The following is a 21707-nucleotide window of genomic DNA, read 5'->3' as shown; positions in this document are numbered from 1 at the left end:
CCTAATTTCAGCCCCCAACGCCCACCTTACTCACCATGCATTGCGTGGGTAGATTTGTGCCTGTGAAGGCTATGGAAGATGGTCATGAGTGGTTTCACAAGAATCCCTCTCGTGTTGGAATCCTCTCGATGCAGGTTCAGCCCCGGAGTCATGCTAGGCTACAGCCGGCCGCAAGCCGCAGATGCTGTTGGGATTCTTGGCGTGGGGTTGAATCCCTGTCATGGTGTTGAGATACACACTCGACGTGGACCGTAACGAGCTATACCTCCGGGCGGCTACATGGAACTGTTCCTTGGTATTCAGGCTTTGCCTCTGATGAGAGGTATAAATACTACGGAATCTACGGAGGTAGTAGAACGACCAGCAACCATTCCGATAGCAACAATACCCAACCCCTTCAAGCATCACCACCCTAATTCGTCTTCTTACTCCAGTCATCTTACGTTGTATACACCTCCGTTCACTTGAATCGCAAGAATGTATATCATCAACCTCATCCCTAACATCCTCCTGCCAATTCTTGCCCTCGGCTCCCCCGCCGCACCGTCCATCAACACTCGCCAAGTCGCCATCGACGTCAACCAAGTCAGGGCCATCGAAAACAGCTTCAACGACTTCTGTATCAACACCGCGAACCAAGCGAGTACACTAGTCAGCCAGTATCAGCCAGCCGCCGACGGGCTTAATGCTGTTTCTGTGAGTAGAGACACCCACACTCTCCTTTTCGTTGACAAACCCAAGCATAATCCATTCACAGAGGGCACGCTAACGCACAACAATATAGGGCTCCGTCGGCGGTCTATATGGTAGCTGGGAGAGTGCAAGCTGGCAGCTGCAGAATGCCTGCTGGGCTCTCAGGGACGAGTTGTCGCGCATTGTGAGCCAGTAGTATGTTCTTCCTTTTCTTGGTTTCTCTCTACCCTGTGGTTTGAGTTGGACCCGGCGGAGTTAGTGCTAATGGTATTTTAGCCAGAGTATGGACAGTGCCGATGCGATTGCCGGTGCGTTTGGGAAGAAGTGATTAGTTGCCAGTGTGGAGATACATAGTGCTGTTGCTGTTATGAACTATGTTATGATGTAGATAGGAATTCATCTGTTGGGGTTATGTAATAGAGACCTTTGTGGGAAATGCTCAGGCTCGTCTATGTATGCACGTATTCGTTAGTTGATAGTCTCGTAAAGATTGCTAGATACGAGCTTGATTCTGTTTTATATCTCGCAGACCTTCGTTGTTTGGAAGCGTGGTTTACTGATGCTGTGCCTATAGTCGATTGGCAATGGTATCCAAATCAACTTATAATCGTTAAATTTGAATTATGATTAGAAGGGTATGGGTAAAAGCTTTCTAGGTTATTAATTATATTATCTTACTTTATATTACTTCTTAATCCTCTACCTGGTTATATTTTCGGTAAATCATGAAATAATATAATCTCTTCTTATTTAATGAATCATATCAAGGGTATCCTTTAAAATATAACTTTCTTTAGAAGCCGTCGAAGGCACCACTTCCTCAATCCAGAACGTCTCACCGAGATCCTCAGGCTGATCGGTGTAAAAGAACTCCCCGAGCAAGCGTCGTGCCTGATTCCCGTCACGGAGGCCCAGATGCCGCGCCGCGTGCGCCGCGTGAAGAAGAAACCACGAGTGAGTGTTTTTGTTACCCTTCGACGCCAACACACCTAAAACAAGCATCCAGAATAACAAGTCCGGCGCGGCCTCCAGGAGGTAAGGAACTCGGGGGGCAAGAATGTGTTTGAAGTTTTCCACCATGTGGCGCACGATGGGCAGAGATTGGAGATGGGAGACACAAGCCCATAGGTAGATGATAATGGAGTAGCGGAGAGGCGGGTTAACGTCATCATTTATCGTCTGTGATGTTGGATTGTTGGCGGGAATAGCGGAGAGGAAGTCGTGTTGGAAGATGGGGAAGAGATCATTGTCGGTGGGCCCTACGAGGTCGGGATATACTTTGCCCAGCTCGAAATGCTGGATGAGCCTGGTGAAGATCGTGAGAAAGCCCTTGAGAGATGGAGAAACCTCTGTGTACCAGGGGGAGCTGGCAGCAAAGCGAGAGCCGAGAGAAGCGATATTGGGAGGGATTGCGAAGCCGAGTGCGTAATCATCATCAGGGCTTGGATGGAAAATGGCGGGCTCGTAAAGTACCTCGCTGCGAAACTTGGCCGACATTGGGATGATCGGACGCTTGTGCTCCAGGGCAGCATACCCCGAGACAGCGCTGGTTGCATTAGCCACGAACACAAGCATAACAAGGGGATTTGTACTGGTATACGCTAGAGAGTGTCATGTAATCGAATGCATCAAGACCCCCAGCTAGTTCTATAAGCGTAGCCAGGCCCTTCATATGCGTCCGCAGAGCCGCAAATTCGGCATTGATAGTCTAAGCAGGCTAGTTAGCATCCAAAGAGCCTCAAACATGACTCATCAATTGGTCATAACTTCATACCTCGATTGTCACGATTGAACCAACAGTTAACACTGTGGACTCTGCCGCTGCAGTTGCGGGATTCTGCAGTAATTCGTTCAAAGCCTTGATGGCGTTGTTCCGAAATTTTATGCAATCTCTGAGTGACTTCTGGCTTGCTACAGAGGAAGCACCATTGCGAGCTTCAAGAGCCCCCTTGTGTCCAGCCCCGACACAGAGTTTGGTGTGGAGGAGCGCCGGGGAAATGAGTGACCTTTCAGTCCACCAGGTGTTCATCCGGTCAACATTGAACGGATACGATTTGGGAATCACGTAGAATCTGTCTGAGAGCATTTTCAGCGCCAGCGCCGAATATGAGAGAGTTAGTAGTAAGCAAACGACCTACAATGACGAAAGTACACATGCATGGCGTTGCTCATCGACACAGGGTAGGCGTGAAAAGGGTCGGCATGGTTCTGGCGAATGACAGTGGATGCTCTGACTGGCAACATACTGTCTTCATGTGTCGAACGAGGAATCTGTTTCTTCTTTCCGTGAACGTTTCCCATCTCCTCCTCTTCTTGCTGCGGCGTACGGGCACTGAACGGCTGGAACGATTTCAACCGATCAATAGCCTCTTTCTTTTTTCGCTGGTCGGCTTTTTTCGCGACAAATGACTTTATTTCCTTTCTCCTGCTGACGAATGGCGAAACATTGGTCTCGATATTCACAAACATAAACCCCCGATGCCCCGGCTGGGGTATGGGGCGGCGGGAGCTGTCATCTATGGGGGTTGATGTTTCCTGCAAAGGAAATATTAGAGACTGAGCTTTTCGTGGACACACACACCTACAGGCATGGGCAATCTGTCCTCGGGCGTTTCTTCGAAGTGCATGGATATATTTCGCGATTGTGTGAGGGTGGGTCGATGGGAGATAAGAGTGGAAGCGACAGTAGAAGGGACCAATGATAATCCTTATAGCCCCGATTCGCAATCCGAACTTGCTCGTTAAAGTTCGAGGCTCAAATCCATCGAGTGGTGATCCGGGATGGGTTCAGACCAGACCTCAGCAGGGAAAGGAATGCGGGAGAAGGAGAGAGAAGAAGAAGTGCCAACTGCCAATTAACCCAAGCGGGCGGGGCTATGCAAACCGTGTCCAAACGAGCGACACGTCGGATAATCCTCCGGCCAAGCGTCCCTGACTCGTGTAGATCATTTAATCTTCCGCGCCTTCCAGAGATTGCTGGCGTCTGGGATGTAAATCAGCCTCGGAATAATTGATATTGGCAGTCAGAGTTGAGCTAAGGTCACATAAACCCTTGGTTGTCCTTAAAGCCTCAAAATAGTCAACCCCAATAAGAACCTTAATTCTATTATAGCACATATGGGAAGCTTGTTTCTTTGAAAAAACAAAATATACTCTAAGGCACTAGTGTGAATGCAATACAGTTATATTATGGAACTAACCGTGACCTCCTGCAGGGTGAGGGAAGCGACTTCTATGGAGATTGTTCAAGAAACTCTATACTCCTAGCTTACAATTTCTGTTCTCATTGGTGATAGGTTGGCATTGAGGACAGCTTTCAGTTGATTTCAACTCTTTACTGAAAGCTTTTTAAGGTCCTCTGGACTCAGAGCTCTTATACACTCTGTGCAACCCTCACACTTTCTTCCCCTGCTCCGGTCCCAGTCCCCCAGTCCATCCGCATCCCCAAGCTGAAGTCTTCGCGGACACCTTTACGAAAGTCTGCGTGACCGTCGCCAATCAAGGGGGCCTTGCTCCGAGCGAGAACCAAGACGCCGCAGGGAGTCTGAATAGTTCTCTGTATGTTCTACTTGCAGATATCTTGGATCTATCGGGGGTCTATATGGAGACTTTGAGGGGTCGATTGGGCAGCTCCAGGGTGCTTAAGGTTGCTACCTTAATGCTGCTCGGGATGACTTGCGCAGGATTGTGGCTGAGAGTATGTTATAACCCCCCTTTTTACCTAAGGAGATGTTGTTGGAGTTGATCTGTTATGTCGAGAGATGAGATCAATAAGGCTGACAACGTTCTAGCCAGGGTCGTGAGCGAGTGGCCGCCTAACAGCCTGGTACGACAGGTTCGAATCCGGGCTTATGCCAGAAGGTCGGCATCTATGGCAGGAGAAGTACTCGGCTTTTGTTTGTGATTCGTTAGCCGTCGAATGTTTATAACCAGCGTCCAAGAGGAGGTAATCTAGGGCATATGGCATCTGCACATAGTCATAGTTGCCGAAGTTTATCGCGCCCACTGGGGGTTATGTCGAATGTCAACCGAACTGTCTCAACTACGCTTTTTAAGGATCAATCACTGTTCTTGTGTTATGCACCCTAACTGTGATCTTCGATTTACCACGGTCTTGGCCGTTCTCAGGTGGTATGCCAGACCTTCCTCCCGTCTCCCTGCCGTACATACTCCTAAGTGGTGACTGGGCGATTTAACGCCAACAGAAAAGTGACTCGATCGCTCCTTCCTTTGTGTTGACCCTTGTCGTGCCTTCCTATTCCCTTTGCTCCCCGGGAGGAAGGCACGATCCATAGAGCGGGTCGCTCCTTCCCCATGCTTCAGGTCTAGTCCAGTCCGTCGTGCCTTCCTATTCTGCCATGTCCACCCACAGGGCAGGCGCGATCCATGGCTCGTCCGGCTGCTTCTTCGCCGTCCGTACCTATACTGGACCCGCATCACCGGGGCTTATTACAGCAAATACCTTCATCGACGTCTCTATTTAAGGAACATATCGCTATAGTAGTGAATCAATCTTGATGGCCTGGGAATCCCTGACAGGCACGGTCATTCGGAGTTTGTTTACTATCTTATATATCACGGTCATGAATTGGTATCGCGTCCTCGACTCTCCTGCAGTATTGAGTATTAGAGTTCTCTCCTTGCCTACACAGCTTTTCTCGGTGAGTAGTGCTATCTTCATACCACGCCTAAGATATATATTCCCCTCGGACAGGTAAGAAACCCACGAAGAGGGCGAATGAATTCTCTCTCACAGTCACCAGCACTTATCGCAGCATAATAGCCACAGTAGAGTATTGCATCATACAGCACATAAGCTGGAAAAGAGAAAATTTTGGGTCTCTTGTCCCTTCATCAGGCGGCTCGTGTCCAACTCTCGGGGTTACCCCGATCGCAGGTGAAGAGGTCAATAAAGTTTCTCGGGATGGGGCATTTCAGAGCGAGGAATCCTGCAGGTTTCTGGGTTGCTAATCGCCAGAATGGTCAGATAAACTTGGCGTGAAGCTGGGGTCCACCTGAGCTGACAGACTCCAGAGGAGAATGGAGATACGGGGAAGGCGGGAACCCCCGACTTCGGTATTCCGGCCGGTTGCCTCTCCAGCGCTCTCTGTGATTGGCTTGTTCCAACTGACTTGGCGGGATTCTGGCGGCTGCAGCCTGTGGCTTGGAAGCCGTCTGGATGCCGTCTGGGGAGGAAGCCGCCTCGGGCACCCGATTCTCTTCTGTCTATAAAATGACAAGGTTGGGGGATTCCTCTCTGTTCACCTGAAGGAAACCGGATTCCGACGATCACGAATCAGACTACTCCAATTCGGTGGATATTCCCCCGAACGACCAGCTCTGGGGTCGTGGAGTCCCCGGACAGCCTGCCAAAGGGCTCGGACGATCTCCGATGGAGGTTAACCAGTCATGAGACCGTGTCGATGATTTCGCTTAAAGGCTCATTCCCCCAGTCTCCAGAAAATACCCCACGACCAATTTCTCACCCACCCCGGATATCCACCACAGTTCCATAAACATGGCCGAAGTCGACGAGAAGGCCGTTTCCACCCATACTGAGGCTGATGCTCAAGCTCAGCGCAAGAAGGTCCAATTCGAACACGATGAATTGTACCAGGCTTATGCGGCCAAGGGAGAGGAGTGGCATAAGCAGATGACGACCAAGTTGCTGCGCAAGGTCGATTTGCACCTTTTGCCGCTGTTGGTGATGATGTATTTGCTGAACTTTTTGGATCGGAAGTACGTGCTTTACCTCTGCGATTGACGATGGTGCTAATGTTATGTTCTAGCAACCTCTCGCAAGCACGGCTCGGAACACTCGAAGAAGACCTCGGAATGAAAGACACAGACTTCAACCTCGCGACGAGCATCCTCTTCGTCGGATATCTGCTCATGCAGCTGCCGTCAAACCTCCTCCTCACCCGCGTCCGACCGTCGCTTTTCCTCGGTATTGCCATGTGCATCTGGGGCGTTATCTCCGCCTGCCAGGCTGCGTCGCAAACCTTCGCTGGCCTGGTTGTTGCGCGCTTCTTCCTCGGTTTCGTCGAGGCGCCATTCTTCCCCGGTGCTGTCATGTTGATGTGCGTACCTGCTGTCTATTTAAAGCGACCACGCTAACAATCGCAGGTCGAGTTGGTACACCCGACAGGAACTGAGCTACCGCATCGCCTGGTTCTACGCCGGCAGCTCGCTCGCTAACGCCTTCGGCGGCCTCATCGGAGCTGGCGTGTTGGGCAACCTACACATGTCGCACGGCATCTCCGGCTGGCGGTGGCTATTCATCATTGAAGGCGTCATCACCGTCGCCATCTCCGCCCTCGTCCCGTAAGTCTCATATCTTCACTCTATATACCATCATCTAATTAAACAAAACCAGCATCTTCCTCCCCAACTACCCCGCGACAACAAACTGGCTCGAAGACGAAGAAAAGGCCTACGCGCAATGGCGCCTCATCAACGACGCCGGCGAAGCAGACGACACCGGCGAGTCCTCAATCAAGGAAGCTCTCTACATGGTCTTCACCGATCCCAGAATCTACCTCTTCATCTTCCTGCAGCACTGCTCGCTGCTTTCCCAGACCTTCCAGTATTTCTTTCCCTCGATCGTGCAGACGCTCAACTACAGCAACATCGAGACGCTACTCATCACAGCGCCCGTCTGGATCGCAACGTTCCTCGTCTCGCTCGTCGTAACCTGGACTTCGGGAAAGACGAACGATCGCAGCATCCACATCATCTGTCTCATGTGCGTGAGCATCGTCGGGAATATCATCTGCACGGCGAGCACGAATATCGGGGCGAGGTTCTTCGGCATGTTCTTGTATGTCTCCCCATCTTAGATCCACAGCTGTCAAAGACCAAACCTAATAGATTACCACCTAGAATGCCCATGGGCGCCGTCTCCGCCTACCAGATCATCATCGCGTGGGTCGCAAACTCCTTCCCTCGACCGCTCGTCAAGCGCTCCGCTGCCATCGCGACGGCGAATATGATCGGGAACACGGCTAGTATCTATGGCTCTTACATGTGGCCCTCATCGTCAGGGCCGCGGTATATTCCCGGTGGAAGCGCGACGGCTGGTGTTGCGCTGATTGTGGCGGTTATGGCGTGGGTTATTCGGACTGTGCATGCGAGGATGAACAAGGGGTTGGAGCTGAAGGAGAATACGGCGGTGGATGAGAGTGAGCTGGATGCGCCGAGGGGGTTCAGGTTTATTCTCTAGATTTGGGATAATCGGGAGAGGTGGTGGTAGGGGTGTATGTCGGTTGTTGTGATTAGTTCTTCAGCGTTGTTCTGGATATGATAAATGCTACCTTATTTAATACCCCGTAATCCCCTTTGGTATATACTTGATAAGAACCTTTGTGGTCTCTTATCAGTACCTACTGTCGACCCTGTTGCTGCTGTTGGAAACCCAGTATACGCCATGATGAGATCAGCGCCCCCACACCTGCACAGCACAAGATGTATGGCCAACCCTCAATCCATATCTTGGTTCTAGATTCTACCTACCTTAAGCTATAGCTGCCCTGCAGGGTATGACTGTGATATGATGTGATCTGCATCTCTTCTTCAAATATCCTTTCTCCCCTTCGCATTGCGCTTTCCAGGACAAACATTCCAACCATACTACCTACACCCACACCTGACACCTCTCTCTATCATCAACAGAAACATACACACCTACAGTCAATTCAAAATATACAACCACAACCGCAACTATGTCCCAAATGGCCGACGGAAAGACATTCAAGGCGCCCACCAGCGCCCAGACGCAGAATACCCCGGGGTTGGTCTTGCCTCCCCCTATCAATTTCCCCCTTGGTGTTGATCTTGCTGGAGACAGAATGCTCATAAATTCACAGACTCGAAAGCAAAATGGCACCGCCCAGCGAACCAACCAAACTCGAAACACCGGACGGAATCAGCGAGTATAAGGGCTCGGGCCGACTGAAGGGGAAGAAGGCCCTTATTACGGGTGGAGAGTGCGTGCCACCAGTTTTCACAATTCCTCTTTCTTCGAATCAGTCTAGGTCGCGAGGGCTATGTTAACGATTTTAAACGTACAGTTCTGGCATCGGTCGCTCCGTCGCAGCCCTCTTCGCGAAGGAAGGCGCCGACGTCTCGATCGTATACCTCCCCGTCGAAGAAGAAGACGCGCAGGAGACGAAGAAATTAGTTGAGAAGGAAGGGAAGGAATGCCTTCTACTGCAGGGTGATCTGCGGAAGAGGGATTTCTGCAAGAAGGTTGTTGAGGAGCATGTTAAGAAGTACGTCTGCCCATACTCCCCAGGACTCCAGCTCCAGCTCTGTCACCCTTTCCTTTTCAGTTTAGAGTGCTAGTTCTGGGTGCAATCCGACTAACAGGTTGGTTCGACAGATTCGGCACGATAAACATCCTCATCAACAACGCCTCCAAGCAAGAACCCTGCAAAGACCTCGCCGAGATCGACCTCGACCAGGTCGAGGACGTCTTCCAGAGTAACATCATCCAGATGTTTGCGGTTACAAAGTTTGCGCTGCCGCATATGAATAAGGGGGATTCGTGAGTTCTACTTTTCTCGGATCACCCCCCAAGCAGCCCTGGAGGAGCATAGCTGATCTTGGGATACGTATAGGATAATCAACAACACCTCCGTAACAACCTTCCGCGGCACAGCAAGCATGGTCGACTACGCCTCGACAAAGGGCGCAATCGTCGGCTTCACCCGCTCGCTGGCCCTCCAGCTCATTCCGAAGGGGATTAGGGTTAATGCTGTTGCGTGCGCATCCCCCCATTCACACTCATGCCCCCCTTTTTTTTTATCCAAGTGCTAACCCTCTCTCTCTCTGTGTCTTTAGCCCCGGCTCAACATACACCCCCATACAAGTCGACACGCGCGACGCAGAGCAGATGCAGGACTGGGCCAGTAGCAAGCCGCTCGGACGGCCGGGCCAGCCGAGTGAGGTTGCGACGAGTTTTGTGTTTTTGGCTAGCTCCGATGCGGCGCTTTTCTGTAAGTCTCTCCCCCCTTGTTTTTCATAAGTAGGTGGTGGATTCTGGGTTTGGGTGGTGGTGGCTAATGTGTGATGACTGTGTAGGTGGCCAGATTCTGCATGCTTATCCGTTGGGTGAGTAGATCGTGGTTTTCAAATAAGGAGTTGTTGTACCTCCAAGGGACGTGTAAGTTATGAGTATGAGTATGATGGTAGATTTCTATCAGAAATAGATATCCTTCGTGATGGGACATGACATGCATATTCTACATATATAAAATAATCTCAGGGACTGATCAATCAATCATGAATATCGCCCAAGCGCCATCGTGCTCATCGCTAACATCACATCACATCAATCAATCTCATATAATAAAATCAACGCACCCTCGCTAAAGTCGTCGCAAGCACCAAAATCAAAACAAGGAAAAGGGTATATAGATGTCTAGCGAAAAACGATTTGCCGGATTTAGCATCCGCATCAATGGATAATATCGGTCCAGACAAGCCACTGAGTTTCTCCTCAGAAACACCGTTGGTTTCTCCGGTGGCCTTTTCACTGTCCTTCACAGGTTCGGGCTCGGGTTCAGGCTCAGGCTCCGGAGTCGACGGCTTCGGCGCAAGCTGCAAAATCAAGTTCGCTAGCTCGTTGCGATTGTTTTCCTTCGCGATCATGTACGGCGTCTTTCCTGTGGAGCCTTTACTCCAGACATCCGCGCCCGCGGCGATCAGGCGGCGGACGGAGGTCTCGTAGCCGTGCTTCACAGCTAGCGGGAGGTAGTAGTCGAGGTCTATCTTGTTGCGGTCTTCGAGCTTCGCGCCGCGCTCGATGAGGAGGAGGCCCGAGGCGGCCTTGGCTTCCGCGAGCGGCGTGTACCCCCAGATATTCTCGAGCTCGAGGTCTGCGCCGGCGTCGACGAGGATCTCGGCGATGTCCCAGCGGGCGTCCATCATGGCGACGTGCAGGGGCGTGCGGCCGTAGAAGTTCTGCAGGTTTACGTCGGCGCCGTGGGACAGGAGGAGCTGGACGACCTCCGGGCTGCGCTGGGCGGCGGCCCAGTACAGGGCCGACTGGCCCATGTCTTGGTCGATTTCGTTGATTTCGTCTGGGGTGGAAGTCGGGAGGCGTTCTTTCAGTTCGTTGATGAGGTTTGAGACGACGACGGACCAGATAGGGAGGGTGCCCGGGAGGGAGATGCCGGTGTCGGAGCGTTTAATTTCGTCGACTTCCGGGTCGGACTTAGAGACGATGCCGTTTTCTTTACGCTGGCGGCGCGCGGCGCGGAACATCTCGAGGATGCCGAGGTGGTTGGATTCGTGGGCGACGCGGATCGGGGTCCGGCCGTGGTTGTCTTTGATGGTTGGGTCGCCGCCGAGATCGATGAGGGTTTCTGCGGTTTCGACGCCTCCCATGCGGGCGATGTCGTGGAGGGTGGTTTTGCCGTTGATGTCCCGCATGTTGACGTCTAGGGTCTTGTCGTGGGCGACTAGCATGCGGAGGATGTCGGGCTGGCGGTTGACAGCGGCGGAGTGTAGAATACCGCGGTTAAAGACATCGACGTGGTGGAGGTTCGTGCCACATTTGACCAGCAATTCGACAACGTTGTTCCGACCGTAGTCGATCGCGCGCATGATCGCCGTGCCATTTGAGCCTTTCTCCTGTTTCTCGGTGTCGGCGCCTTTGTTGAGCAGCGCCTCGACGATGGAGTAGTAGCCACGCTCGGCGGCATAGATCAGTGCGGTTCGACCGTCCTTGTCTTGGTGGTTGATCTCTAGACCGGGGAGCTCCAGCAGAACCTTGACGGTTTCCTCCTCTCCACGCTGGGCTGCAAGCATCAACGGGGTTGCGCCTTCGGGACTGGTGCACTCCTTGTTCAAGGCGATTGACTTGTGGGCGATCAGGACCTCGAGGTGCTTGACGTACCCGATGGCGGCTGCAACGTGGAGCGGCGTAAAGCTATACCAACTCGGGTGTGAGATATTTACGTCGACGGATTTCTGAGCGACAATCAACTTGAGAATTTCCAACTTGTCGTACATGATGGCGTTGTGGATTGGGGCGTGTCCGCTGTTGTCGATGGTATTGACCGAAGCACCAGCCTCGATGAGGGTGGTCACAACATCGTCGGCGTCGGGACGACGCACCGCCAGACCGAGTGGAGTGACGCCGTTGATGTCTTTGACGTCTGGGTTATGGCCCCGGCGGATGAGCTCCTTGATGAGGCTTGTGAGGTTGAAGTGAGCGGCCAGGTGGATGGCTGAACCGTCTTTGGCGGACCAGCTGGTGGACCTCTGCTGGTCTTCGAGGTACCACAAGGCTTGAGTGACGGTGGCCAAACAGCCGGGATCGGTGAGAAACTCGATAGCTCGCGTGAACAGCTCCTCCTCCTCAGACGCCGAGTCAAAGTGTTTGGCCCAGTTCAGAGAAGCATACCGCAGGAAAGGGTACTTGTCGATGCGCCGGTCAAAGTCCACGGCTTCAGTTGGCCCGGAGCAGGCGCCATTCTTGAAGAGATCAAACTGCAGATACTTCAAACAAGCATACGCCAGGGGCTGGTTACCATTAGGGAACCATCTCTCTCGGGTCTGCTTGAAGTAGTTCTCTGCCGAGTAGTGCACTAGCCGGAGGCAATCCGACTCGTCGAACTGCACCAGGCCGGCGCATTTGTTGGCGAGATTTCGGGCGCGGATAATGTCGTCGTCGTCAATGTCGCCATAGTCATCCTTGATAGCAAGGGCGTGCTCGATGGCCCGTTCGTGGATCGGCTGCTCGGCAAACACCACCCAGCGAAGGAACGTCATGACGGTTTCTCTCTGCGAAGATCGCAGGTCATGGATACGCTGCATGGCGTCGGAGTACGTATCGTCTAGCTCCCTCGGCAGCGACTGCAATGCTGTGAGGACCTGCCGAACACTGAGCTTCGACTCCAAACTGTCCATGTTGAACTTGGCCAACAGAAACATGCCGCCGTTGTTGGCGACAACTGTCTCCAGGATCTTATCCATCAATCCCTCCTTTACCTCGACACACTGCTGCAGGAAGTCGGAGTTCAGCGTCCGCCATCGCACATACGTATCCAGATCTTCATCCACTGCCGAGATCTGGATGATGCGAGTGTTGAACTGGAAGTAGAAGGAGTGTCCTTTGTAGTCGCAGCGCTTGCCAGAATTGTAGCAGAGATCGCAGAGATCGAAGCTCACGCCGTTCTGCGTCTCGCACTCGGCGCAGTGGAACTGCAACGGGAGGTCGCCTTTACTCCCACGGTCGCAATAGATCGTCTCTTTTGAAACATCCCGGAAATGGCGCACAATGTTGGGTAATGGTCGCGAGGTGACCATCAGGTTGATCGGCGAGTAGACAGTCTCGTCCTTGTCCTTGACGCGGCTGAGCTCGCCCCAGGGAAATAGCTTTTGCAGGAGTGGGAGTCGCTCCTGTTCTTTCTGCAGCTCATCTAAACCATCCAAGATGATGAAGACCTTCTTGAATTCGCGAAGCAAACGAGTGAGCGTCGACTGCAGCTGCTCCTTCGACGGCCTCGTCCCGTCCTTGCTGTGTTTGGTGTACATGGTTTCGAGTTCGGTCAAGCCAACTTCATACCGCTGCACCAGCTGCTTGATGATACTGGAGAGCAAGTTATCGATATTCTGCGACAGCGGATCGTCCCATTTGCAGTACAGCATGATAATCGCAGCGTCCTTCAGTCCACCTTCGCCACGGTCCCGCAGCCCCTGCAGCTCGTTGTACATGATCGACGAGAGGAAAGTCTTGCCCGCGCCCGGAATGCCCGGACAGAAAATCACTTTATTTTCTCCCTCTCGCCATTCGCGCACGTCGTCTCGGTCGAGGAACCATTTGCAGGTTCCCTTGTGGTGCTCGTTCCAGATCATACTCTGCTTCGCGACGAAATTCAGCGGCGAGATCCACTCGATCAACTCCTTCGTCCGCGCCTCGTCAATCACCTTCTTGACGCTCTGGCCATCGCGATAGATATCCTGCGTAAGCGCATGAGTCGACTGGTTAATTCCATCCTGCAGGGTAGATTTGAGTCGATAGATGCGGTCGATAATTTGCTGGACGTCCTTCTGGGTGAAGGGCCAGGTGAGGGTCTGTGCGAACTTCCCGTGCGCCGAGCGCGCCTTGAGCTTCGTCTCCAACCCTTCCATCTGGATCTTGATCTCGTTGATAACGCCATCCGGTTCGAAGAGGGGTAGTAATGTTGGTGGGATTTTGTTGTCCTTCAATGTATCTGGCGAGACCTGCTCCTGCAGAGCTGTCATGGCCATCCATAGCGTTGTGATTTCATTCAGCAGCGCCAGGCGATCCTTGCCTCCGGCTTTGACGGTCCCTAGATAGCCGATCAGCTGGTAGGCGAGGGTCGCCAGCCCGACGACCCCCGTTGTGATGCTCAACGGATCCATGGTTGGCAGTGCCCATAGCCAGGCGATAATGAGAATGAGAAGAAAAACCCGAGCTTGTCGCAGAACTTGTGGGAAAGGCACTAATATACGCGCAGGGACGGGTTAAAAATAACAGGCTGGCTAGACTCAGCCCAGCAGGGGTCGCCTGCAGATGCCAGACGCACCAAAAAGCAAGGCTGGAAACGGACCAGACAGAACGGATCTTCCCGTGCCCGTCCCCATCTTTGTCAGAAAAGGAGATTAATCATCGTTCAGCTGGAGCGGAGTTTTGGAGATGACAAGGCCAATCAGGGCGTTGAGGCTGAGATGGTGGCTCCTAGTGCCGCGTATTTGGCCCCATTCATGCATGTTGCAGCCAATTGAGAGAGTCACTGCGAGTGATAGACCGACAGACAGTTGCACTGTGCCACTGTTGCAAGCTTCAGCAGAGCAGACCCTTTCCCTGCTCGCTTCCTCTCCCTTGAACAGTCTCGAGTTTCACATAGGCATACAACCTATCAGGATGTCTAAACTCAGTTAGTGATATCCTCTGCAGTACGCGTAATGATCATCCCCTCGGTCTACTGTCGCTGCTGCTATTTCCAGCGAGTGTGGCAGGGAGTGGGGGTCGTTTCCTGCATTTGGCAGCAGGGTTCAGCACAGCCTACTTGCGACACCCGCTCCCTTAACTGCATAAGCATTCAAGATAACTTTATTATCGCTAACTATAGTTCAGTCCCTTGGCACAGGCAGCCGAATATCTCAACGCCCTCATTCGCCCGGTCGTAAGAATCACTCTTGCCTGCGAAGACCCTGATAAGCATGATGAACACTTAAGCCTGACGTCTCCTCCATTTCATGATCATCCTAGGACATTCTCTGCGCCTCGCAGGGCAGATTTACTCGGGAATTTCGTGGTTTGCCACCCCCGCATGCCACCGGTACTTTGCAGCGGGATGGTCTTGAGGAGGCCCTTTTTGACCAGCTTTTCCGTACAGGTTCTCGCGATATGTGCCTTTGGGAACGGCGTAGTCGTCCCAGAACAGTCCTCTGCTTCGCAGTTCAGGAATCAACAGGTCGATGATATCCTTGAACGAGCCGGGTTTGATCGCATATGCCTGCGTCGTTAGCACAGCCAGATGGCTCAACTACCTAAGTGACTCACCAAGTTGAACCCATCAACGTCTGCCTCACGCACCCAGCGCTCCATCTCATCCGCGACCTGCGCTGCAGTTCCCACCGGCGTCGCACCCAACCCACCAACAGTAATATGCTGACCAACCGTCGTCTTCGTCCACTTCGGAACCTCCGGCGTCGCCTTCGACCACCCTTCAACAGCCGATCTACACCAGTCAGCTAGCCCCAACCCAGTCATAGAAACAACTCACCGAATCGCATTACTCGGCACAAGCCTCAACTCCTCATCCTCCCCATAAACACTAATATCAATACCCGTCCACCCCCCAAACAGCGCCAGCGCCCCATCAATCGACCCCAGACTGCGATAATACTCAAACTTCTCCCGCGCCTCCTCCTCCGTCTTACCCAGCACGGGACAAAGCAGCGCAAGGAACTTGATACTCGCCGGATCCCGCCCGTATTCGCTCGCTGCGAGCGCCCGGATCTCGGCTATATTCTTCGCGACAATTGACGGGCTGTGTCCCGCCACAAAGATCGCCTCCGCGTGCTGTGCGGCGAATTGCTTCCCGGCTTTTGAAGTTCCTGCTTGCAGGATTACGGGTGTACGTTGTGGGCTTGGTTGGCAGATGTGTGGGCCGGGGACGTTGAAGTATTTCCCGACGTGGTTGATTTCGCGGACGCGACTGGGGTCGGTGTAGATGCCTTTTTGGCGGTCGAGGAGGACGGCGTCGTCCCGCCAGGAGGATTCCCACAGTTTGTAGGTTACTTTGATGTATTCTTCGGCGACGGCGTAGCGGTCGTCGTGCTGGGGAGTCAGTACCATACCGTACGACTGTTGGAGAGGAACATTAACATACCAACGGCTGCTCAGCGTGTCCGAGATTTCGTGCTGCGGAGTCGAGATATCCGGTGACGATCTATTATTGTCATTACCGTCAATTCACAATCCTCACCTACTCCTCGCTCGGGAGTTGAGACAGCACTCACATTCCACCCAATCCTACCCACAATGGCAACCATCAGCAAACAAACGTCCATTTCAGCTTCCTCCCTCTCTGTTCACGTCAGGAAGAAAGCGAAGACTCACCGGCCCTTCGTCAAATGATCCACCGTCGACAACCGCCTCGCGAGATGATAGGGCTGCTCGTACGTCGTCGTCACCGTAACCCCAAACCCGATGTTCTTTGTCGCGGCCGCCATCGCAGGGACGACTGCCAGCGGCTCGTTCACGGGCCATTGCGCGCCGGAGGTTATTGCGGGGCTGAGGTTGCGCGGGCCTTTGTAGACGTCGTAGCCACCTACAGCTGTTAATTCTGGAGTCTTCAAGGGGCGAGTGGGGAAGAGAGAGGGCGAAGTACCAAGTACATCCGCGATGAAGATCCCATGGAACTTCGCAGACTCGAGAAGCTGCGCGAGCTCGATCCAGTGGTCTATGTCGTTGAAGCGGTGGGATTCGTCTTCCGGGTGGCGCCAGAGACCCGGGGATTGGTGGCCGCTGCCTGTTGTCATTGCTATCAGCATGTGGATCGTGTGGTGGTATAAGACGAGAGAGAGGGGATTTGGAGCGTACACATCTCAACGAAAGCATTGAGGATGAGCGGCTTGCGCGGTCGGTCGGGTTGCTCGGTTGACATTGTGGTTTGGGTTGTAGCTGAGCTATAGATCCTCTGCGGACAGTTTGGTGTCAAAGTAAGACCCGTAAACGAAGCAATTCGCTGAAACAGCTCAGGCGAGGGAATGACGATACTTATACTCTCTCTGTCGCACAACCCCTCCTACCCCTCCAGTTGTAATCGCGATCAACCTTAGGATGCGCTCATACCCCGCGACCATATTTGAGGATTGTATAGCATCAATGTGGGCCGCGATGGCGTGCTACCGACTCTTACTCGGCCGAGCAAGCACCAATCTGGCGAATTTGAAGCTCGATCTGAGCTTGATTCCATGGTTCTGGATTCTACTGCAGAGGTCAAATTATTGAGATGCTGTGATGGTGGTTGATCTGCTGATCTACGTGGTTGCGATTATGGCGTGCGACCGATTTACTATGACCTGCGCACTGGGACTGAGAGCACGCAATTCGAGTGGATTGTATCTTGAGCTGCGACTGTTGCTACTTTCTTGATCAAAAGTAACCTAATTGGCCGAGAGATTATTTTGGTTTTGGTGTTGAGCTTAATCGCCGGTTTGCTCCGCAAACCCAAATAGGAGAAGGGGCTGAGCAAGTATATAGTTCGCGGTAACCGACACATTGAACCATATAGTTAGATTGGGAGACTCTATCCTGGCCGTTCCTTCGACTAACACCAAGTTCCCTCTCAGGACAGTATTACTGGTCTTATTCTGGGTTGTTGTGAGCTAAATCGCAACGAATGCCTGCGCGGGCACTGCCCTTCAACTCTACCGATCGGACAGTAAATGGCCATCGTCCCCAGGAAATGGCACAGTTATATCGACGACCGTATAGGGATATCATAGTCCTTACTCAAGATATCCCTTCATCGGCGCTCATCCACAGAAGCAATGTCGTTTGCATAATCCCCGGCTAAGGCGCGCTCACAGCCTGTGCGACGACTACGACCACAACCTCTCCCTTAGTCTAAGATTGCAGTGTCAGCCCTACAATGTCAGAATCACATATCACATCGTGGGCAGGAGGCGCCTTTTTGACATTGCCGAAATGGGTAACCCTTAGGTCTTAGGTACCTCACTTGTGCATAGGGAGTGCTCCTCCAGCGGGGGACAGAAGGGTTCAGTACCTACCTACGGAGTACCCCAGTCCTTGAGACCGAGACCCGGTGCCACAAGGCCCAGCCCTGATGGCAGGCCTCGTGGAGCTCAGGCGACAGCCTCCGAGATGACTTCGATAGCGACAGAGAAATGCAAATGGTGATGATTACATAGTAGGTTCATAGTGCTCAATCTTGAATCTAGCCACCAGAAATAGGCAATCCCTTGGCCCAAGCTCTCAACCACCAGCCCCTCTCCCTCTGAGGAAATGATCTCCGCACATTACGGACTAAGCATCTTGGTTATATAGGATGGAGTCATCGACAGACTTGTACTCTCACTCCTCGACACTTCAGGCAGCCAAATTATGCTTGTATCAAGCCTCAGTGGACCTTTGCTCCCGCACACCACAAGGCAGCAAGGAATCCAGGATCGATAGCCGGGCACGAGTGGCCATTATGGGGTATTAAAATGGGGGCCGAAAGGACACCAATTGAACGCTGGCACACAGGGTAATTGTGGCGCAGTCCAATCGCAGCCCCGACTAGAGCAGACGAGCTGATCCTCAAATCTACAGTGATAGGCTGTGTCAGTGGCTGAAGCCTGAGCAAGTACCCCCAGTATCAGGCAGAACAATAAAATCGGCAAATAATACGAGTCGGACATCCAGGTTTGGGGGTTAAAGACCGACGGCCCCCATTTTCTCTTACGAGCTTCTACTTGGCAGTTAGTAACTACAGCTTGCTGCTCCCGAAATCCCCGCAGTAAGCAGAAGCTCTTCCTGTCGTCTGTCGTCCCCTCATCTATCGTTACAAGAGCGCTGGTTTCGCTCAACACCTCAGCTCAACATATCTACAAGAACCACGACAACTACATCCAAAATGGCCTACAACATCCCCCCCGAAAAAGCCGTCCTCCCCACCAACACCAACTCCGACCACCCCCCCAACTACGCCGAAGCCATACGCACCCCCTCCTCTCGCTCCTCCACCATCTCCTCCGCCCCCTCCACAACAACAACAACCACCTACAACGACCACGACCGCACCCCCCTAAAAGGCCACGAAACCCGTTTCGCCATGCTCTCCTTCGCCCAAACAGACCGGATCCGCTTCCTGCGGTTTCCCGAACCCATCACCGCGCTAGCGAGCGAAGTCATCCAGGGTCTCTGGCCGAAGGGGATCCAGAAGGTCCAGACATACGATGAGAGCTTGGAGCTGAAACTCAAGGGAAATCCGCTCGGGTACGCGGATGATGCAGAGAAGGTCGCGATCCGCGTGACGCTGATGGGGATCTTGAATGCCTTTGCGAAGGAGGGGTGGTGTGTTGTGCCGACGGGGAGGGTGGCGCGGATGGGGAATTATGGGAGTTGGGGGCAGAAAGGTTTGTTCTCTCCTTTAATACCATTCTATACTCTCCTCTGTAAGGCATATACTAACGGTGTATCCTGTGGTATACAGACAGCCTCATCTTCCACTACCAACAACCCCGCGCATTCAGCTGGCTGTGCATATCCTTTGACTCGTCGGACCTACTCCATCTCATCAACGCCCCGACGGAACTTGCAACGGCGCTGATCAATCACTTTGGAGACCGCGTGGAGGCGTGCAATAAGGATTTTGTGAGCGGGAACTTTGAGCTGAAGTTTAAGGGGAATCCGTGGAATAAGTCCAGTGGGAAGGGGAGTGTGCAGAGTCGATTGATTATTCTGGATCTCATGCAGTGTCTCGAGGAGCAGGGGTATAGTATGTCGACGGGGTTGGATATTGATGGTGGGTCTGGGGGGAGTACTTATCAGAGTAATGGGGAGTTGTGGTTTTGGTATCGGTGATGGATTTCTATTCTGTTATACTAGGGTCGGGATGAGCGTTTGAGGAACCGTGGTGCTTTTTAACTGGTTGTATATACTTTTTGATACCATTTTTGCATATATACCATGTCATACCACGCCGCTCCTAAGTCCCACCCACCCCCTAAATACTCGCGGGGAAATGGCTGGAATCATCCACTTAAGGTAAACCCCCGACTAAAACCCCCTCTATATCAACCCCTTCTTATCCCTCAACTTCCACAGCAAAAACCACAACCCCAGCAGCTGCACCGCGCCACTCACCATCAAAACCCCACACCACAGCTGCACATTCATATAATTCAAATCATCACTCCCCCTTGCTCCCAGATCCGCCAGCGCTCCTGCAATCGGCGCCCCGATCAGCGTCGCGAAACTCGTGATGCTCTGCGCCATGCCGAGCCACGCGCCTAGCGCCGTCGGGTCGGGACAGATATGCGGGAAGACGCTGGGGGGAAGGGGGACGAGGGCACCGGATATTGCGCCTGTTGTATTGTTATTTTGTCAGTATATAATCTAGGGGTGGGATCGGGATACGGATGGGTAGTGGCTGCCTTGTGACTGAGAAGGGGGGAGACCTACCATAAAACGCCGCAAAAAGGATAAACCGCGCCAGACTCGTCGCGCTGATCCACGCGATACACAGCACGCCCGAGGCAACCCCACAGAAGATCCACGGGATCATGGCGCCCCAGTAATGCGCCACGGCGGTTGTCACGACCCGCCCGATGATCGAGGATGCTTGAGAGATGATCAGGATGTAGAGGCCTAGGGAGCGGGACGTGCCGAGCTGTGTCTCGGCGAAGATCGGGATGTAGTAGAAGGGCGTCATGTAGCCGAGATACAGGAAGAAGTTTGCGACGGTGAAGTTCCAGAAGGGGAGGTCTTTGAGGGCGGCGATGTCGAAGAGGCGGCGGGGGCGTGCTGGCGCGGAAGGTTGCGCTGCGGCTGGCTGGTCGGTTTCGTCGGGGGAAAGAAGGATAGCGCCTGCTGCGAGGAAGAGGACGAGCATCACGAAGCCGATTATCCGGACTGTCCAGGGGAAGCCAACTTTTGGGAGGAGTTGCTCGAACATGAGGGTGTAGACTACGCCGCCTAGTGGTGCGCCTGCCGTTGAGACGCCTAGTGCGAGCGCGCGCTTTCGGGCGAATTTTCGGCTCACGAGGGTTATGCTGGGGATGTATAGCAGGCCGAAGCCGAGTCCGGCGCAGATACCCTGGCTAAGGAGGATTTGGTAGTATGCGTGGCAGAGACTGAGCATCATAATCCCGAAGACGGAGAGGAAGCTGCCGGTGATGATCATGATGCGGTAGTAGCCTAGATCGAAGAGAGGGCCTGAGACCAGCCCGCCGATGATTAGCAGCCATGACTGGATTGTGCCGACCCAGGAGATTGCGGATGTGTTAACACTGGGGAGGAAGTCGAGCACGTAGTAGCTTTGGAAGGAGCCGAAAGCGAAGGCAAGGCCCCTGTGGAAGAGTTAGTGTGGCTTTTGGATATGTTGATTGGGGTGCAAACCAGATATTGAAGAGGATAAAGAACGTGCTGAGCACTAGGAGCCAGGCTCGAAGACCTCCTTCTTTCGGTGGTGGTGGAGGCAGCGCTGCCTCTTGTACTGGAGGAATCTTTTCATTCTTATCGTGGATCTGAACCCTCTCGTCTACTTCTGTGTCTGTATAAGCCATACTGAACCGGACGCAAGACAAACCCTCGCTGGCAGTCCATCGTAGGGGGGATGTAGGAGATGTTGGAGTCAAGTGTCGCAAAACTCGGTGAAGAGCACATTATGAATGAAGAGGTGCCGACTTCCGTGCTGAAATGACCTGTGTTCACGACTCCAATTGACTAACAACGAGCCAGTGGCAGGTCGAGAGAAGCACGCAAAGCCTCGGTCTGGGGCTGGGCATTATTAATGATCTAC

General features: G+C 53.0%; 8 protein-coding genes across 8 annotated transcripts; 4 read left to right on the top strand and 4 right to left on the bottom strand.

Annotated features, from left to right (window-relative positions):
* The first annotated feature begins 377 nt into the window (after positions 1 to 377).
* BJY04DRAFT_53846 (uncharacterized protein) lies at positions 378 to 1053 on the top strand. Its single transcript, XM_073720589.1, has 3 exons — positions 378 to 696; positions 785 to 888; positions 970 to 1053. The coding sequence occupies exons 1-3, from the start codon at positions 478 to 480 to the stop codon at positions 1019 to 1021; spliced, it is 375 nt and encodes a 124-aa protein (XP_073571557.1). The 5' UTR covers positions 378 to 477; the 3' UTR covers positions 1022 to 1053.
* A 314-nt stretch (positions 1054 to 1367) lies between these two features.
* On the bottom strand, positions 1368 to 2722 carry BJY04DRAFT_207257 (uncharacterized protein; the record flags this gene model as incomplete). Its single annotated transcript, XM_073713835.1, has 5 exons — positions 1368 to 1396; positions 1533 to 1872; positions 1957 to 2239; positions 2286 to 2401; positions 2468 to 2722. The coding sequence occupies 5 exons, from the start codon at positions 2720 to 2722 to the stop codon at positions 1368 to 1370; spliced, it is 1023 nt and encodes a 340-aa protein (XP_073571556.1).
* Positions 2723 to 6167: 3445 nt separating this feature from the next.
* Positions 6168 to 8020, top strand: BJY04DRAFT_188054 (putative MFS transporter). The gene is made up of 5 exons (XM_073711155.1): positions 6168 to 6432; positions 6483 to 6773; positions 6820 to 7017; positions 7070 to 7513; positions 7576 to 8020. Exons 1-5 carry the CDS (start codon positions 6212 to 6214, stop codon positions 7913 to 7915), a joined length of 1494 nt encoding a protein of 497 aa, XP_073571555.1. The 5' UTR covers positions 6168 to 6211; the 3' UTR covers positions 7916 to 8020.
* Positions 8021 to 8063: 43 nt separating this feature from the next.
* On the top strand, positions 8064 to 9873 carry BJY04DRAFT_188052 (oxidoreductase, short-chain dehydrogenase/reductase family). Its single transcript, XM_073711154.1, has 6 exons — positions 8064 to 8482; positions 8559 to 8678; positions 8763 to 8963; positions 9074 to 9238; positions 9312 to 9455; positions 9535 to 9873. Exons 1-6 carry the CDS (start codon positions 8415 to 8417, stop codon positions 9716 to 9718), a joined length of 882 nt encoding a protein of 293 aa, XP_073571554.1. The 5' UTR covers positions 8064 to 8414; the 3' UTR covers positions 9719 to 9873.
* Positions 9874 to 9908: 35 nt separating this feature from the next.
* Positions 9909 to 14111, bottom strand: BJY04DRAFT_188049 (ankyrin repeat-containing domain protein). Its single transcript, XM_073711153.1, has one exon. The coding sequence runs from the start codon at positions 14086 to 14088 to the stop codon at positions 10048 to 10050; it is 4041 nt and encodes a 1346-aa protein (XP_073571553.1). The 5' UTR covers positions 14089 to 14111; the 3' UTR covers positions 9909 to 10047.
* Positions 14112 to 14838: 727 nt separating this feature from the next.
* On the bottom strand, positions 14839 to 17024 carry BJY04DRAFT_188046 (LLM class flavin-dependent oxidoreductase). Its single transcript, XM_073711152.1, has 6 exons — positions 16295 to 17024; positions 16195 to 16207; positions 16065 to 16124; positions 15456 to 16012; positions 15233 to 15410; positions 14839 to 15185 (listed from the first exon to the last, which is right to left on the bottom strand). The coding sequence occupies exons 1-6, from the start codon at positions 16726 to 16728 to the stop codon at positions 14967 to 14969; spliced, it is 1461 nt and encodes a 486-aa protein (XP_073571552.1). The 5' UTR covers positions 16729 to 17024; the 3' UTR covers positions 14839 to 14966.
* Positions 17025 to 18539: 1515 nt separating this feature from the next.
* On the top strand, positions 18540 to 19884 carry BJY04DRAFT_188039 (uncharacterized protein). The gene is made up of 2 exons (XM_073711151.1): positions 18540 to 19320; positions 19398 to 19884. Exons 1-2 carry the CDS (start codon positions 18819 to 18821, stop codon positions 19766 to 19768), a joined length of 873 nt encoding a protein of 290 aa, XP_073571551.1. The 5' UTR covers positions 18540 to 18818; the 3' UTR covers positions 19769 to 19884.
* BJY04DRAFT_227536 (major facilitator superfamily domain-containing protein) lies at positions 19694 to 21693 on the bottom strand (the record flags this gene model as incomplete). The annotated part of the gene is made up of 4 exons (XM_073718648.1): positions 19694 to 20271; positions 20369 to 21255; positions 21305 to 21411; positions 21637 to 21693. The coding sequence occupies 4 exons, from the start codon at positions 21691 to 21693 to the stop codon at positions 19976 to 19978; spliced, it is 1347 nt and encodes a 448-aa protein (XP_073571550.1). The 3' UTR covers positions 19694 to 19975.
* Between the last annotated feature and the right edge of the window lie 14 nt (positions 21694 to 21707).

Source organism: Aspergillus karnatakaensis (assembly GCF_047715665.1).
Source record: "Aspergillus karnatakaensis strain CBS 102800 unplaced genomic scaffold BJY04scaffold_22, whole genome shotgun sequence".
Taxonomy (NCBI): Eukaryota; Fungi; Ascomycota; class Eurotiomycetes; order Eurotiales; family Aspergillaceae; genus Aspergillus; species Aspergillus karnatakaensis.
This window is presented reverse-complemented; position numbering and strand designations above follow the sequence as displayed.

What these genes read in the sequence shown, in the direction of transcription:
- BJY04DRAFT_188046 (XM_073711152.1), bottom strand. Translation starts at nt 16,728, where the DNA reads ATGCTGATAGCAATGACAACAGGCAGCGGCCACCAATCCCCGGGTCTC. An exon ending in GTGCCGAGTAATGCGATTCG is followed by an intron (nt 15,411 to 15,455) that starts GTGAGTTGTTTC and finishes TGACTGGTGTAG; the next exon opens with ATCGGCTGTTGAAGGGTGGT. An exon ending in ACGTTGATGGGTTCAACTTG is followed by an intron (nt 15,186 to 15,232) that starts GTGAGTCACTTA and finishes CTAACGACGCAG; the next exon opens with GCATATGCGATCAAACCCGG.
- BJY04DRAFT_188054 (XM_073711155.1), top strand. Translation starts at nt 6,212, where the DNA reads ATGGCCGAAGTCGACGAGAAGGCCGTTTCCACCCATACTGAGGCTGAT. An exon ending in GCCATCTCCGCCCTCGTCCC is followed by an intron (nt 7,018 to 7,069) that starts GTAAGTCTCATA and finishes AAACAAAACCAG; the next exon opens with CATCTTCCTCCCCAACTACC. An exon ending in AGGTTCTTCGGCATGTTCTT is followed by an intron (nt 7,514 to 7,575) that starts GTATGTCTCCCC and finishes ATTACCACCTAG; the next exon opens with AATGCCCATGGGCGCCGTCT.
- BJY04DRAFT_188052 (XM_073711154.1), top strand. Translation starts at nt 8,415, where the DNA reads ATGTCCCAAATGGCCGACGGAAAGACATTCAAGGCGCCCACCAGCGCC. An exon ending in CAGACGCAGAATACCCCGGG is followed by an intron (nt 8,483 to 8,558) that starts GTTGGTCTTGCC and finishes ATAAATTCACAG; the next exon opens with ACTCGAAAGCAAAATGGCAC. An exon ending in GCCCTTATTACGGGTGGAGA is followed by an intron (nt 8,679 to 8,762) that starts GTGCGTGCCACC and finishes TTAAACGTACAG; the next exon opens with TTCTGGCATCGGTCGCTCCG.
- BJY04DRAFT_188049 (XM_073711153.1), bottom strand. Translation starts at nt 14,088, where the DNA reads ATGGATCCGTTGAGCATCACAACGGGGGTCGTCGGGCTGGCGACCCTC.
- BJY04DRAFT_53846 (XM_073720589.1), top strand. Translation starts at nt 478, where the DNA reads ATGTATATCATCAACCTCATCCCTAACATCCTCCTGCCAATTCTTGCC. An exon ending in ACGGGCTTAATGCTGTTTCT is followed by an intron (nt 697 to 784) that starts GTGAGTAGAGAC and finishes ACAACAATATAG; the next exon opens with GGCTCCGTCGGCGGTCTATA. An exon ending in TCGCGCATTGTGAGCCAGTA is followed by an intron (nt 889 to 969) that starts GTATGTTCTTCC and finishes ATGGTATTTTAG; the next exon opens with CCAGAGTATGGACAGTGCCG.
- BJY04DRAFT_188039 (XM_073711151.1), top strand. Translation starts at nt 18,819, where the DNA reads ATGGCCTACAACATCCCCCCCGAAAAAGCCGTCCTCCCCACCAACACC. An exon ending in TGGGAGTTGGGGGCAGAAAG is followed by an intron (nt 19,321 to 19,397) that starts GTTTGTTCTCTC and finishes TGTGGTATACAG; the next exon opens with ACAGCCTCATCTTCCACTAC.